Genomic DNA, 13,556 nt, shown 5'->3' with positions numbered 1-13,556 from the left:
TTGGCAATGCAGTGACGACACCACCACTCTCACCACTTAGAATGTCACCAAGACAATCCCCAAAGCTTTCTCCACGAACATCTCGAATGGATATATGTGAGAAAAAGGTGGTGCTACCCAAAGTGATTGTTCTGAATTACTTTGGGATGGACGTGAAGAGTTCGACCTTTTGGAAGAAAGAAAAGAAGACACAAATTGAGATAGGAAGGTGCTTTCGATTCAACAGTTTACCACTTCAATTCTGCATGATCTTTCTCTCGTTATTTAGTGTGAAGTACAATGTGACAAACGCGTGGAGAAGTGGGCTAGTTGGCAACATCAATATCAAAGAAAGTAAATTTAAAGTCCTTTGTGAATGGGAATTAGACAAGCGGCGTATTTCAGTGCGGGTCTTTGTGAATGTCGATACCATCGAAAATATTCAACTCACGTCAGAAGTGTGGGAAGGGTTGACTAACTTACTTAATGCAACGGTGAAGTACTTCCCACAGATCAAAATGAGTTTCGACATCTTGTGTCCACATTGTTTAAGTAATGATGTGAATGTAGATGGATGCTTTTGTGTCACTTACGACGAAATCTGTCAAACGTTATCACAAGGGTCTTTTCAAGTGAACACGTGGGGGCATTTAGTCTCATTTGTGTTGAATTGTTGGGATGTTTTAGTCAAGCGTTTGTCGCGAAGGAAGAAGCCGATTGATTACAAAGATGTTCAAGTCATTCGCACGCTCACACGAGGGAGTTCTTCTGATATTATGTTATGTCAAGTGAAAGGAATTGATGAAGAAGTTGTTGTGAAAAAGTCTGAAATTGACATTAAAGGGATGGTGATGAATGGGGATGACTTCATTCCATATTACATCGAGCGTGTCGAAGACTTTTTAAGAGAGTGTGAGTTCATTCGATTCCCCGAGTGTCCATATATAGCGCGGATACATGGGTATTGTCTCTCTCCTTTGTGTGTGGTAATGGAATATTTCAATGGGGGGTCACTCTTCGACTACATCACAACACACCCAAAAATGCCATGGAGCACTCGATTGAATATTGCAGTGAGTATCGCTAAAGGGATGACGCTCTTAATTGGGCAGAAGATACCGATGGTACATCGCGATTTGAAAAGTCCGAATGTGATACTGAAAGTGAATGGGAGCGATGAGATAGTGCAAGTCTCTATCACAGATTTTGGGCAAAGCATGACGACATTTGATAATAATTATAAGACGTGTCACTCAGTCGAATGTCCCTTTTGGCTTGCTCCTGAAGTGATCAAAACGTCTCAATTTGAGTTAGAAAGTGATGTATACTCATATGGCATGATTCTTTGGGAGTTGTCAACTCTCTCTGCGCCATTTCCACAGTTCAAATTTATGGAAGAAGTACGAAGTTTTATTAACAATGGGAACCTCCTTGAAATACCACAATCTCCATATTCAGAGTTTGACTCATTAATTGCAGATTGTTGGAAAGAACCCAAAGGGAGACCGTCATTTGCTGCGATCGTCGTGAAGTTGATGAAAGTGATTAAGAAGAGTGAGCTCCAAAAAGTGTAAAACAACTTTTATATTTTGTTTATTCAATTTCAGAATTGTGCTGCCAGAATTCTTTTTTTGTTCGCTCAATTATAATATTTAAAAGAAAAAAAGACTGAATTTTTTGAATCATTGAACAATTATTTAATTGTAATGCCAATGACAAATTTTTTAATTGATTATATCGGTATTTATTTGGTATTAAGCATATAAATAACAGAAAATAATATCATGGATACTTACCGATAAAAATCTATTTGAATGACAATGAAAGGAAATGGAGTGACTCATTTGAAAAAGAAAACTTGAAAAAAAGAATGGCACAACACACACCAAACCCTTGTGAACAGAGTCACTGGGGTGTGCTGATAAACCTTTCCCCGCAACCCAAAGTCAAATTGTTGACACACAAAAAAGAAGTTGAAGGGAGGAAATCGTTGGGGTTAAATTATAATTTTATAAGTAGAAACCATTTCAGTATTGAGTGTCTAGATGATATAGAAAATAAAAAGACATACATGTTGAGTGTGTTGTCTGCAAATGGCCTTTATGTTAACGATAGTATGTGCAAAAAGGATTACCAGACATTTATTAAGTCGTTTGACACAATACGAATCTTTCAAAGCAATCCACCACAAGAAGTGGCACTCATTTTCCTCTCTGCAGATCTAAAATTATTACTCAAAAATTGTTTCTTCGAGAAGTACCGACTGCTTCAGTATATTGGAAAGGGGAGTTTTGGGTCAGTCTTCAAGGCAATGACTAACGACAATAAAGTGTGTGCTGTGAAAGTGATGGACGTGACGACAAAAAGGAAGTCAGAAGTTGCAGAGCGAGAGAGTGAAATATTGACCAAATTAGAACATAACAATATAGTGCGCTTCTTCGATTGTATCAAAACACAAATTTTTGTATTTCTTGTGATGGAATTTGTCGAAGGACAGACGCTTGCAAATTACTTAAACCAACACAAAAGTATGACAGAGAAGCAAGTGCAAATTATCATGCGACAAGTCTTTGACGTTCTTACTTATTTACACAAGAAAGGGGTTGTCCATCGCGACATCAAATTAGAAAATGTCATGCTCTGTGGAAAGTCGCAGAATGATCTTGACAAGCTTTCAGTGAAAGTGATGGACTTTGGCTTTGGGAAAAACATCAAGAATGATCCTGCGGTGACAAAATGTGGCACCGAGTATTATTCTCCTCCCGAGTTATTTAAGACAATGGACGGTCAAAAGTATGACGGGACGAAAGCAGATGTGTGGAGTGCTGGTGTGATGATGTATGCGTTGCTCACTTTTAAATTTCCATTCGAAGGAGGTACCATTGAAACGGTTAAAGGAAAAATTAAAGAAGGTGCGTATAAAGAAAGCCCTCTACAAAATAAGAGTGATGCTGTTAAAGACCTTTTAAATAACATCTTTGTGGAAGACCCCGAAAAAAGATACTCGGCTGAACAATGTCTTAAAAGTGAGTTCTTCCCAAGAGATATTGAAAGAGCAATGTACCAGAAGTGCGTTGTGCCTATTGATTGATTGATTGGATTTGTGTGAATAAATATCTTAGGTATTTTTGTTAATTATTCGTGTACATTTATTTTAATTGAATAAGATCTTTATATATTTTAATGTAAATTACTTCTATAATTTAATACAATGATTATATAATTTATTATAATTTCTTTATAATAAATTCATAGTTGATTTATTTATATACAAAAACTTAATGAATTATTTATTTATTTTTAATTGCTGAAAAAGTTGGTTAAAAACAAAATAAATTTATTTGAATTTTTCAACTGTTTTTCGTGGAACAAATATTGTTAACTTCATGTTTCGTAATTACACAAAGATTCAAGTGAATTTACACAAAAGTTCAGTTCCAAAGGCCTTTAAAGATGAACAAAGGTTTTGTTTTAAAAAATATGTCATTTTTCAACCAACACAACAAAATAAATAAGTTTCTCATATTAATTGTTTGGTATAGTTATTATCATTCTATGACCAAAAATATGGTTAATTTTCTTAAACTTGTAATTTCGTTTTATTGTTGCCAATAAATAGTTGCACAAGTTGATTTGACTCAATTTGAAATTCATTGATGTTATGCCATTTCAATTATGTTCAGTAATGAGTAAAATAACAATGTGAAAAAGCAAAAAGAGTATATTGGTCAACCCTAAAATGGTTTTTCTATAATTAAATACCATAATAATTGTGTAAATTTCGTTTTATTTTTCTGCAAACATCGGGAAATAAATCATAACATATTTTTGTATACAAATAAATATAGTTTTTTTATGCAAAGATGAACTAAATGTTTTATATATTTAAACAACAACAATATAAATAAAAATTATATAAAAAATCGGGCGAAATTGGCAATAATAAAACAAGTGAATTGCTTTGGTAACACTTCGACATTCTTTCATTGAAAAATTTGGGGTTTTTTATTTTATAAGTATTTTCGCTTGTACCTCAAAGAAACCCGCCCAAGATTTTTTAAGAATAAGTTTTGACAGAGTTTGCATTCTGTTCGATGACCTTTTTAATATAAAAAGGATTGAATGAAATGAAGTGGAAAAGAGAGTCTATGTATCAAAATAACTTCCAAATAACATTAATTAATTCATAAATACGATGTTGCTGAATGCGACGATCACAAGAATAAGAAGAGCAACAAGGAGGAACTTGGCCTGAGGTGGTTCGACTACTTCAAGGGCTGGTCTTCGAGTGATCACGATCTTGCCGTCAGCGCTCTTCATTCGACTTTGGATATCCAGTTCAGAGTGTTCTTTATATCCCATTCATCAAACTGAGTCAACTTTCAACTAGTTCTTTTTTAATATATGGATACTATTTATCATCACCTGTTTTTGCAGCCTTAAATTTGAACACGTGGTAACTCCTTATTGATTTTGCTTCTTTTTTATTGAAAACTATTAATTTATAGTTAATATAATATCAATTTGCTAGATATCCAATCATCATCGGAAATATTAAATCGATCATTTTCTTGCCTATCTGGACTCCCGGAATTTTAAATGAAACCGGGCTGAAAATCACTCATGAGTTTAAGTGATGAATTTTTTAGAAAGTTTGGAAATTTTTTTATGACTTATCAAACCCTCCAAATTATCCCAAAAAATTCGAAGGAAAAAAGCCAACTTCTTAACAAAAACAATTAACCCTGATTTTTGAAAAAACAATCCAAACTTTTCACAAAAATCAGGCACAAGGTTTTTGTGAATGATTATCTGATGAAATTTTTTTGATATTCAAAATATTTGATTATTTGTATTATATTATTAATTCATTTTATTACTTATTTACTTTGTTTTAAATAAAGAAATAAAATGAAACAAAAATAACGAACTGGAAATAAATAAATTAGTTCAAAACAATCGATTTTTGATGCTAAACAAAACATCATTTTTCTTTTGTTTATTTTTTAATCAAAAAAAATATTTACTTAATTAATAACTATTTTTATTAATAACTTTAGAATATTTTTGAAATTTTTAATATTGTTTTAGAAATAAAAATTATTATTGATTATTAACTTAATTAATAATAAAAATAATTGATCAGAAGGTCAAGTTACATCAGAAATTATTCAGGAACACGGACCTAATCTCATCCTTTCAATTTCAAATTGTCTATTCTTTTTGTATTTTAATCTTATTTATTATTATTTTCAATTATTATGGGATTTCATTGATAATATTTTAATTTTTTGTTATAAATTTACTATAAATAAAATCAAATAAACTTTATGAAAAGCATCTGAATAAAAATATACAAAATCTTTTTTTTGCATTTGATAAAAGTTTTTATTACTTTATTTATTAGATTTTCATAAAAAAAACTAAATGAATTAACATTTAGTTTTTTAATTAATATATTTTGAGATTGTTTTCGTTACTTATTTTTTATTTAAAAAAATAAATATATTTTTAAATAATAAAAATGTAGAACAATAACTATTTATTAATAATAACAAATTCATTTAAAGAATCGACAAATAAATCTTTTTCTGCTTTGCTTCCAAAAAGTTTGTTTTATTTTATTAAATAAGTATTATTTTTATCGTAATAACTAATCATCAAATATTAATACAGTGTTGAATTAAATTTATTCTTATTTTAATTTTTATAATCGATAATCTTTTTTCTTCTTTGGTCTTCTTTTCTTGTTATATTATTCTAAAATTTGAATACTTTCTTGACTTATTAAATACCTAACACCTAAATTTAAGAAGAAATGCCGAAACTGTTAATGTGATATATGTTCCTCTTATTTGCAACACTTCTATCAGTGGCACTTTCTGGTAATGGTTTGAATGTCCAAAGTCAAATGTTATTGATGCCATACCCAAAGTCACTTGCCTTCAATTACTTAGGTACAACTTCACTCATTGCAACATCAACCGTCAAAATGTCACTTTCATCGAATTGTCAGAATGATATTAACTGCTTGGCATTCATGCAGTCCAACTTCAATCATACCATTACATACCCTTTACAAGTTCAAAGTGGTATTAAGGACTTTAGAATCTCCCTTTTCAGTGTTATTGATATCCCACACATTACCCCTGGCTCTACTACTACACTCTCTACAATTAATATCTACTTGACTGCACCCATCTACTTCCCAACACTTAAAATTGGTATCGATGAAGACTACCAACTTTCTGCAACTTCAAGTGGAGTCACTATCACTGCCTCAAATGCATATGGTGCAAGACATGGCCTTGAAACCTTAATCCAGTTGTTTAGACCACTTGAGAGTAAAAGTGGGTCCTTTGCTATCTCACAACTCCCAATCACCATTTCAGACTCTCCACGTTTCAAATGGAGAGGATTGATGTTGGATTGCGCTAGAAATCCACTCTCAAAAGAGACCTTTGTCAAAGTCATTAACTCACTCGCAGCAGTCAAGGCCAACGTTTTGCACCTTCACTTGACTGATGGCCAGACTTTCGTGTTCGAGTCAAAGGAATATCCCAATTTGTCCGCAAAAGGAGCTTATGACCAAAATAAAGTCTTGACCCAAAAATTCTTACAACAACTTTCTGAATATGGAAGAAGCCGTGGAGTTATCGTTTACCCAGAAATCGACATCCCCGTTTGTTATACTATTATTTTTACTTTAATTAAATTACTATATATTAATAGTAAAATGGACTTATTGAGAGGCTCATGCTGCGTCCTGGAATCTTGGATACCCCGGGGTTGTTGCAGATTGTTGGAGTACTATTAAAACGTGGAGATATGGAGAAAACATCCCAGCACTTAATCCCACCAACGACACCACTTTCAAGATATTGGAGGCTTTATTCCAAAGGGAGTTGCCCAATGTCTTTGGCAATGATTATGTTCATATTGGTGGTGATGAAATGGTCATGACTGCATGGGAGGATGCTGTTGAGTACAGTGATATTCAGAAATGGATGTCTGCAAATGGGATTTCGACTCTTTTGGGACTTGAGTCGTACTTCAACAAGTACGCGCAAGACAAAGTTATGGCGAGTGGGAAGACTCCAGTTGCATGGGAAGAAGTCTATAAAAAGGGGAATGCCGACAAGAGTACAATAGTTGAAGTCTGGAGTGATATTTCATTATTGAAAAAAGCAGTAGATGACGGGTATAAGGCAATTTGGTCTGCTGGATTCTATCTTGATATGCAGAGACCACTTGCTTCACAAAGTGAACATCACATGTGGGTTTGGACAAATCGAGACTTCTACGCAAATGACCCAACAAGTTCATTCACTGCTGCTGAACTAGAGAATGTTCTTGGTGGGGAAGGATGTTCGTGGCATGAGAGTGTCGACGACGCCAATGTTATAGAACGAATTTTCCAGCGGTATAATGCTATTGCTGAAAGACTTTGGAGTGCTAAGAGTATGACCAATGCGGAAAGTCTTGAAGTTAGAGCAGATTATGTCCGATGTTTAGGACAAAGAAGAGGTTTCATGAGAAGTGCTGGACCACTGTATGCGTCATACTGTCAACTCCCTGAAGAGAAATAATTCACTTAAGTTCACTTTTATCATTGGACCATTAATTAATAATTTTGAGAGTGAAATGTGTAACAAATAGAACATTCAATGGTGAAAAACTCGGAAATAATATTTAAAGTTCTTACATCAGAATGTCAATAAAGGTCGAATCACACCACGTGAGAAGCGTGAAGAAACTTTTGCGCTACGCGTTTGCCCCAAAGCTCACTTTTTTACCAAGTAAATTACTTCGTCTACAATTGGACGAAACACTTCCTAAGATATTTTCCGAGGCAAGTCCACTCACTTTAATTGGGACCACGTCACACCCTGTTGTTCTGTGTTCATTATTTCCTGACATCCACTCAATACAAAAGAATAAGATACTCCCAGACTCGTATGATAAGAAGTACATCACCGATTGGTACGCTTCTTATCGGTGGGGAGCATCAGTTGAACCTATTTCAGACCCGACAGAAAACACGGGATACCCTATAGCCGTTGTATTGGCGTGTTCCGACACCGACTGCAATGGCGATACCGTCAGTGCACTCGCAGGGTTATCCACAGATGAAGAGCAACTTGTACGCCTCAAGTCGGAAACAAGTGAGAAGATATACATGTGCTTTTCCTCCAAAGATGACATCAAGTTTCGGACGCAGTGGAAGTACACTATTACAGTGAATATCAATGAGAAAAGTAGTATTGAAAATGCACGGAAAAGGCTAGTGGATATGGTCTATGAAATCGCAAATGCAAAGTTACGCGACCTCGAAGAGACGGAACAGAGCACCACCGGAGTCATTGGCCTCATGCGCGGGTTCTTCACTGACGCCGCTCTTCTTCAGGAACAAAAAGAGCGGAGTACAACGTATAGGAACATTCATATGCAAATTGGAGACTTGGCTTATTCAATAGGAAATTATATAAAAGCTATTGAAAACTATACGAAAGCACTTCCCGAGTTTTCAAGTCATTTAAGACAGCAGAATGGATGTCATGAAATGCTTGGCTACTCTCTTTTTATGGTCGGAAAGTCCTTTGCGATACACACAACAACGGCCTTTGAGTATTTTATGAAGAGCTCTTTAATATGCCAAAATGCGGCAGACAGTGACTTCTGCTTGGCAAAGCGAATTGGAATGAATTTTGGTGCTATGGTCAAAGGGAAAAGGTGGGAAGACCATTTTGAGAAAGTCATTCAAATGCCAAATTTGTCTCCTCTTTTTTCTGCCCTCATTCACGAACAAATTGGGATCCATTGGATCGACTCGTGTCCAAGAAAGTCGGCGATGTTTTTAATGATAGCAGCAAATCAGTATTTCAGTGCAGATGAGAGACTCGGGGGGTTTCGATGCGTATGTCACGCTAGGTGCATTTACTTCGCTAGAAACGAAAAGGTACATCCGCACTAATGACTGCTGCATTTCTGACAGACGAACTGTTTAAGACGCAAAAAGAGACGGACTCACTCGCTCTCATTTTACAAGCTTGTGACGCTAAGATCAAAGATAACAACACACTTGCATTGTATCCACCAATTGGTGTTATTGTCAACTCTGCGGTAAGTACTGTCGCTATCAACGAAATCGCGATGTTCAATATTTCAATTACGAATCAGCACAACTCGCCACTTAAAATAGATTTTGTTAGATTGGACATAGAGAGTGGGGAGAAGTCTGAAAGTTTCAATATTGATGCGGACGCCACGACTGCTGTCACTGTAAAGTGTTCGTTTCAAAAAGTTGGTATTTCGACACTTCAAGGTGTTTATGTTAATATGTACAACTACACAATCTTTGTACCATTTGCAGATAATCTGAAAGTCAAAGTGACTCCATCTAAGATACCAATTCAAATCACAGTGGATACCCCAACAAACGTTTTTACAGGTGAAATAGTCCAAACTACACTTACACTAGAAAACATCATTAATTCTTCTCTTCAAAATGTGGTATTAAAAATCACACCCGGTGGTGTCGTGTGTGGTGGAGTATTTGATTCTCCCTACAAAAAGTTTAATATCAACGAATTGAATGTGAAAGAGAAGAAGTCAATAACAGTCGAACATTTAGTGACTAAAGAGTCCGAGCACCTTTCTTTTGTTATTGAAGCGGAGAACCAGAATTATTGGGAAAAGGAGATTTGGTATTCGATCACCTCTCCTCTGTTATTACAATCGCAATTGATGGGAAGAATTACTTCTGCACAAGAAGTTGACGTGCGTTTTGAAATGAAGTCGAACAAGACAATCACTTTACTCTCATTGCGATTGTTGTCGAAGACATGGTCTAATTTAAGAATCACTAATAACTTGAACAAAAACACATTCTCTGGAAAGGACGCTTTTGAAGTCCGTGTGGAGACGACTCAACAACTAAAGTTAACACCATTTGATGTGTACTTTAATGATATACAAACTAAAGACTTTTCTAAATACGACCATTTGGCTCTTCAATATTTGAAGATGGAATATCCAACGATATTGGAGGAGGTCGTAGACAACGTCTGTATGCTCTTTTGGAAATGTGACGAGAATGTCTGTGTGAGTATCGTCGATTTCGTTCCTGCTATTTTACATCGAAATAACCAAACGTATCCATATCAATTCGTTCACAACCAATTACTACAATACTCAAAAGTCGCTCAATTATCGAAACACACTTACTTGCTCGCAGCACTACACACGTCATTTGTGGGACACTTCGTGCAATTCCCAGAGAAACTTGAATACAACTTGTTACAACCCATCCCCGTGGCTGTACACTTCTTTAACACTACAAAGTTGATTGTGCATATCAAACTCTTTGCATCATCACCATTAAATCCATTGGTCATTCTACAAGATATGAAAGATATGCCTGTTTCTGCACTTTGGTATGGACCGATTGGAGATCAATGCACAATAGAACCATTTGTTGAAAAGGTCGTTGACTTGTCTGTCGTGTTCTTGTCATTCGGAGAACACACACTACCACCAATATATTGGAGATACGCTTTTGAAGAACATGTCTGGAGTGATCCCATTCCTCTTAATATTTATTTACACTCAATCAACTTACTGCAAGATGTTGAGCAACTTGGTTGCATTGAGTAAATTATCTAGAATTGTGTGTATTCATGATATAAAAGAATTATAGCAAATTATTTAATTGTTATAATAGTATAGTATTATATAGTATTATATAACATCTAAACTATAACTTACCTCTCTTTCTTACTGTTTCTCTCTTCATACATGGCATGCATCTCTTTAATTCTATTAATGACATCCTCAGCAGTTAATTGCGTTTTGGTGTCATACACTTCCATAATACCTCCTTCGATAGCATCTTTGTACTTCTCTTCTTGGTAGTCCTTCACTCCGTGAATCACTCGCTTGATATTCATTTTCTCAATCATCTCCTTTGTGACACCTTCTGGCGCACCTATAACAATGTTGTCGACATACCCACATGCAAGCAGACTCATCACTCTTTCACCAACATTACAAATGGGGTAGTTCTTCCCCAATTTCTTATTTGCAATGTCATCGTCATACACACCAACGATCACATAATCGCCGCTCTCTCTTGCGTGCTTCAACAGTCTGTAATGCCCAAGATGCAACAAATCGAATACCCCATCAACATACACTATTCTATCAGTATCTTTCAATTGTCTCTTCTGTTGCGAGAACAACAAGATCTTGTCTATAGTTAAAATAGAGTGTCTGTACCCCGTCCAATGATCCTGTGAAGTTGGGTTCAGCATTCTATAAATAAGATCGGTTGTGGACACTCCCTGTGTACGTGGGACTAATTTCAACATGCCATGTTCTTCCATTTCCCAGTAGCAGTTCTTTCCAGTCACTTTATCACAAACAATGTCATCGCCGTGGACAACATAGTCGATGTTAAACGACTTCACAAAGTCATATGGAGTACACCACCATGTAATCCCATCTACCACTTCATCGACCCATTCACATGCTAACACAGCTGCAGTACGCTCTTCTTCATTCATCACGGGTTTTGCCTTTTGATTTGTAATAGTCTTGTCACTATGAAGACCGACACAGAGGCAACACTTATATCCAAAAACAGCTGCAGCCTGTCTGACTACGTTTGCATGACCCCAATGGAACATGTCAAAACAGCCATCCACCCACACTCGGGGTACGCCAGTCTTGATATTTTTCACGTGATGATGAACAAACTGCGACTCGAAACCTTTGCCTAAAGCTGATGACATTTGGTTATTGAGTTTTGGAAAGTTTAGATGCAATTTCTATCTCACTCATCTTTTAAAAGTACTTAGAGCATTTCTTTGTTTTCTTTATAATTTATTTATTAATTCTTTTTCCTATTCCAATTAATTTGTTGTGGAAGTGGCTTGTCGTCTTTTTTAGAAAGTAGCCCAGCTTGGTGTCGGGCTTTTGTGTAAACTTAAAAAAAACTTCAAAAATACCAACTTCTTAATTACCAAGAATTATTATAATATCGCAACGACTACACAATTTGTTGTAGTTTTTTCTGTGTGATAGTATTTACAATGAAACACCAAGCTTTCGAGTAATGATGAATAAAAAAGTTTAATTCACAATAGATTTTTTTGAGAATTAACAGTTAAATTTTAACTGTTTCGAATAAACAATTAAAATTTATTGTTTTATTCAAACAAAAGATATTTTTTTATTGACATAAACAATTAAACTAATTAAAAAAAAAGAAGTAGTATTAAATATATTAACTTATTCTTAATTAGAAATAGTACAGAATCCAGTATGAACTCAATAAAGAAGGTGGAATATCTCAAAAACATTAAAGAATGTCGCAAATCGACTTTGACAGCATTTATGATCGAATGAAGAATTGGGACCACCACATTCAAACTGGTGCTCTCCAAGAGTTTGTTACGTATATAGAAAACAAACCAAAGACAACAATCACTGAAACAACTCAAAAGAAATTAATGTCTGCCTTTACAGAACTTTTTTCAAGCACTGACACAGTGTTAGACTCGTTACGAGAAGCCGTGAATTTCACCACTTCATTTCTTCCAAAAATTACACAAGAAGAGTACTTAGAAAATTTTTTAAAAACTATTGCTCAAATATTTACGTCTGAAAGTTACTCGAAAATGCGTCCTATCCGCTCCAACACACTTTTATTACTCGATAAAAACCTTTTCATCTTTACAATCGATCAAAAGAAAGGCGAACTATTTACGAAGGTGGTCACTGTCTCACTCCTACAAAAACTGACTTCACCAACCATCGATAAATTTCATGACTTAGATTGCCTTGTTATGGCTCTAGAAATCATTTTCAAGAAACACGTCCACTTCTTGGAGAGTATGATGGTCGATGTAAAAAGTGCGTTGTCGCTCTGCTCGGAAGTACTTTTGCCTCTAGTGGACTCGCAGAACGACGATGTGAAAAACACGGTGTTGCGATGTATTTCTGAGGTCGCAGTGAAAATGGACGACACTTTCATCACACAAATTACACAAAAGTTGCTTCGAGAATTCAAAGAGAAGAAGAGGATGAACCAAACACTGATTTTGTTAGACTCCTTCTCATACTTTTGTATGTGCGTTCGCGACAAAATCGCGAACTTTGTGAGAGAGATCTTCTGCGTTATCATGACAAAGTTTGCATTCCTTTATAGCGATTTTGGTAAGGAAAAAAAGACTTTAGCCGATGGCGTCTATGTGTTAGAAATTGAAGAAAGCAACGACGAGTCGACGTGTATTTTCAAAGCGACGGTTCTCCGGTTTGTTGCGCAATTAATCAGATGTAGTCCCGAGAAGTTGAATGAAGATGTCGATGAGTTGATTGAACTTGGGAATGACTATTTGCAGTTTGATCCGAACTCCTTTGTAAACGACGAGACTACAAAATCACATCTGAAAGAAGAGAAGAATGAGAGTGATGAGGAATTTGATGATGATCTTGGCGAAGAAGATACCAACACTAAAAATGACACAGGTAGTAGTGATGACATGACGTGGAAAGTACGAATAAGTGCCGTTGGT

General features: G+C 35.4%; 6 protein-coding genes across 6 annotated transcripts; 5 read left to right on the top strand and 1 right to left on the bottom strand.

The window, feature by feature from the left end:
- Positions 1 to 146: 146 nt before the first annotated feature.
- EIN_135660 (tyrosine protein kinase, putative) lies at positions 147 to 1,553 on the top strand (the record flags this gene model as incomplete). The annotated part of the gene is made up of 1 exon (XM_004185250.1): positions 147 to 1,553. The coding sequence occupies one exon, from the start codon at positions 147 to 149 to the stop codon at positions 1,551 to 1,553; it is 1,407 nt and encodes a 468-aa protein (XP_004185298.1).
- A 296-nt stretch (positions 1,554 to 1,849) lies between these two features.
- On the top strand, positions 1,850 to 3,070 carry EIN_135650 (serine/threonine protein kinase cds1, putative; the record flags this gene model as incomplete). Its single annotated transcript, XM_004185249.1, has 1 exon — positions 1,850 to 3,070. One exon carries the CDS (start codon positions 1,850 to 1,852, stop codon positions 3,068 to 3,070), a length of 1,221 nt encoding a protein of 406 aa, XP_004185297.1.
- Positions 3,071 to 5,821: 2,751 nt separating this feature from the next.
- On the top strand, positions 5,822 to 7,568 carry EIN_135640 (beta-hexosaminidase beta chain precursor, putative; the record flags this gene model as incomplete). Its single annotated transcript, XM_004185248.1, has 2 exons — positions 5,822 to 6,661; positions 6,732 to 7,568. 2 exons carry the CDS (start codon positions 5,822 to 5,824, stop codon positions 7,566 to 7,568), a joined length of 1,677 nt encoding a protein of 558 aa, XP_004185296.1.
- A 122-nt stretch (positions 7,569 to 7,690) lies between these two features.
- On the top strand, positions 7,691 to 10,635 carry EIN_135630 (hypothetical protein; the record flags this gene model as incomplete). The annotated part of the gene is made up of 2 exons (XM_004185247.1): positions 7,691 to 8,896; positions 8,989 to 10,635. The coding sequence occupies 2 exons, from the start codon at positions 7,691 to 7,693 to the stop codon at positions 10,633 to 10,635; spliced, it is 2,853 nt and encodes a 950-aa protein (XP_004185295.1).
- A 107-nt stretch (positions 10,636 to 10,742) lies between these two features.
- On the bottom strand, positions 10,743 to 11,771 carry EIN_135620 (ethanolamine-phosphate cytidylyltransferase, putative; the record flags this gene model as incomplete). Its single annotated transcript, XM_004185246.1, has 1 exon — positions 10,743 to 11,771. One exon carries the CDS (start codon positions 11,769 to 11,771, stop codon positions 10,743 to 10,745), a length of 1,029 nt encoding a protein of 342 aa, XP_004185294.1.
- A 576-nt stretch (positions 11,772 to 12,347) lies between these two features.
- Positions 12,348 to 13,556, top strand: EIN_135610 (hypothetical protein; the record flags this gene model as incomplete). Its single annotated transcript, XM_004185245.1, has 1 exon — positions 12,348 to 13,556. A coding segment is annotated over one exon (1,209 nt), but the record flags the coding sequence as incomplete, so codon positions are not given.

Source organism: Entamoeba invadens, assembly GCF_000330505.1.
Source record: "Entamoeba invadens IP1 unplaced genomic scaffold scaff_1105074726609, whole genome shotgun sequence".
NCBI classification, from domain to species: Eukaryota; Evosea; order Mastigamoebida; family Endamoebidae; genus Entamoeba; species Entamoeba invadens.
This window is presented reverse-complemented; position numbering and strand designations above follow the sequence as displayed.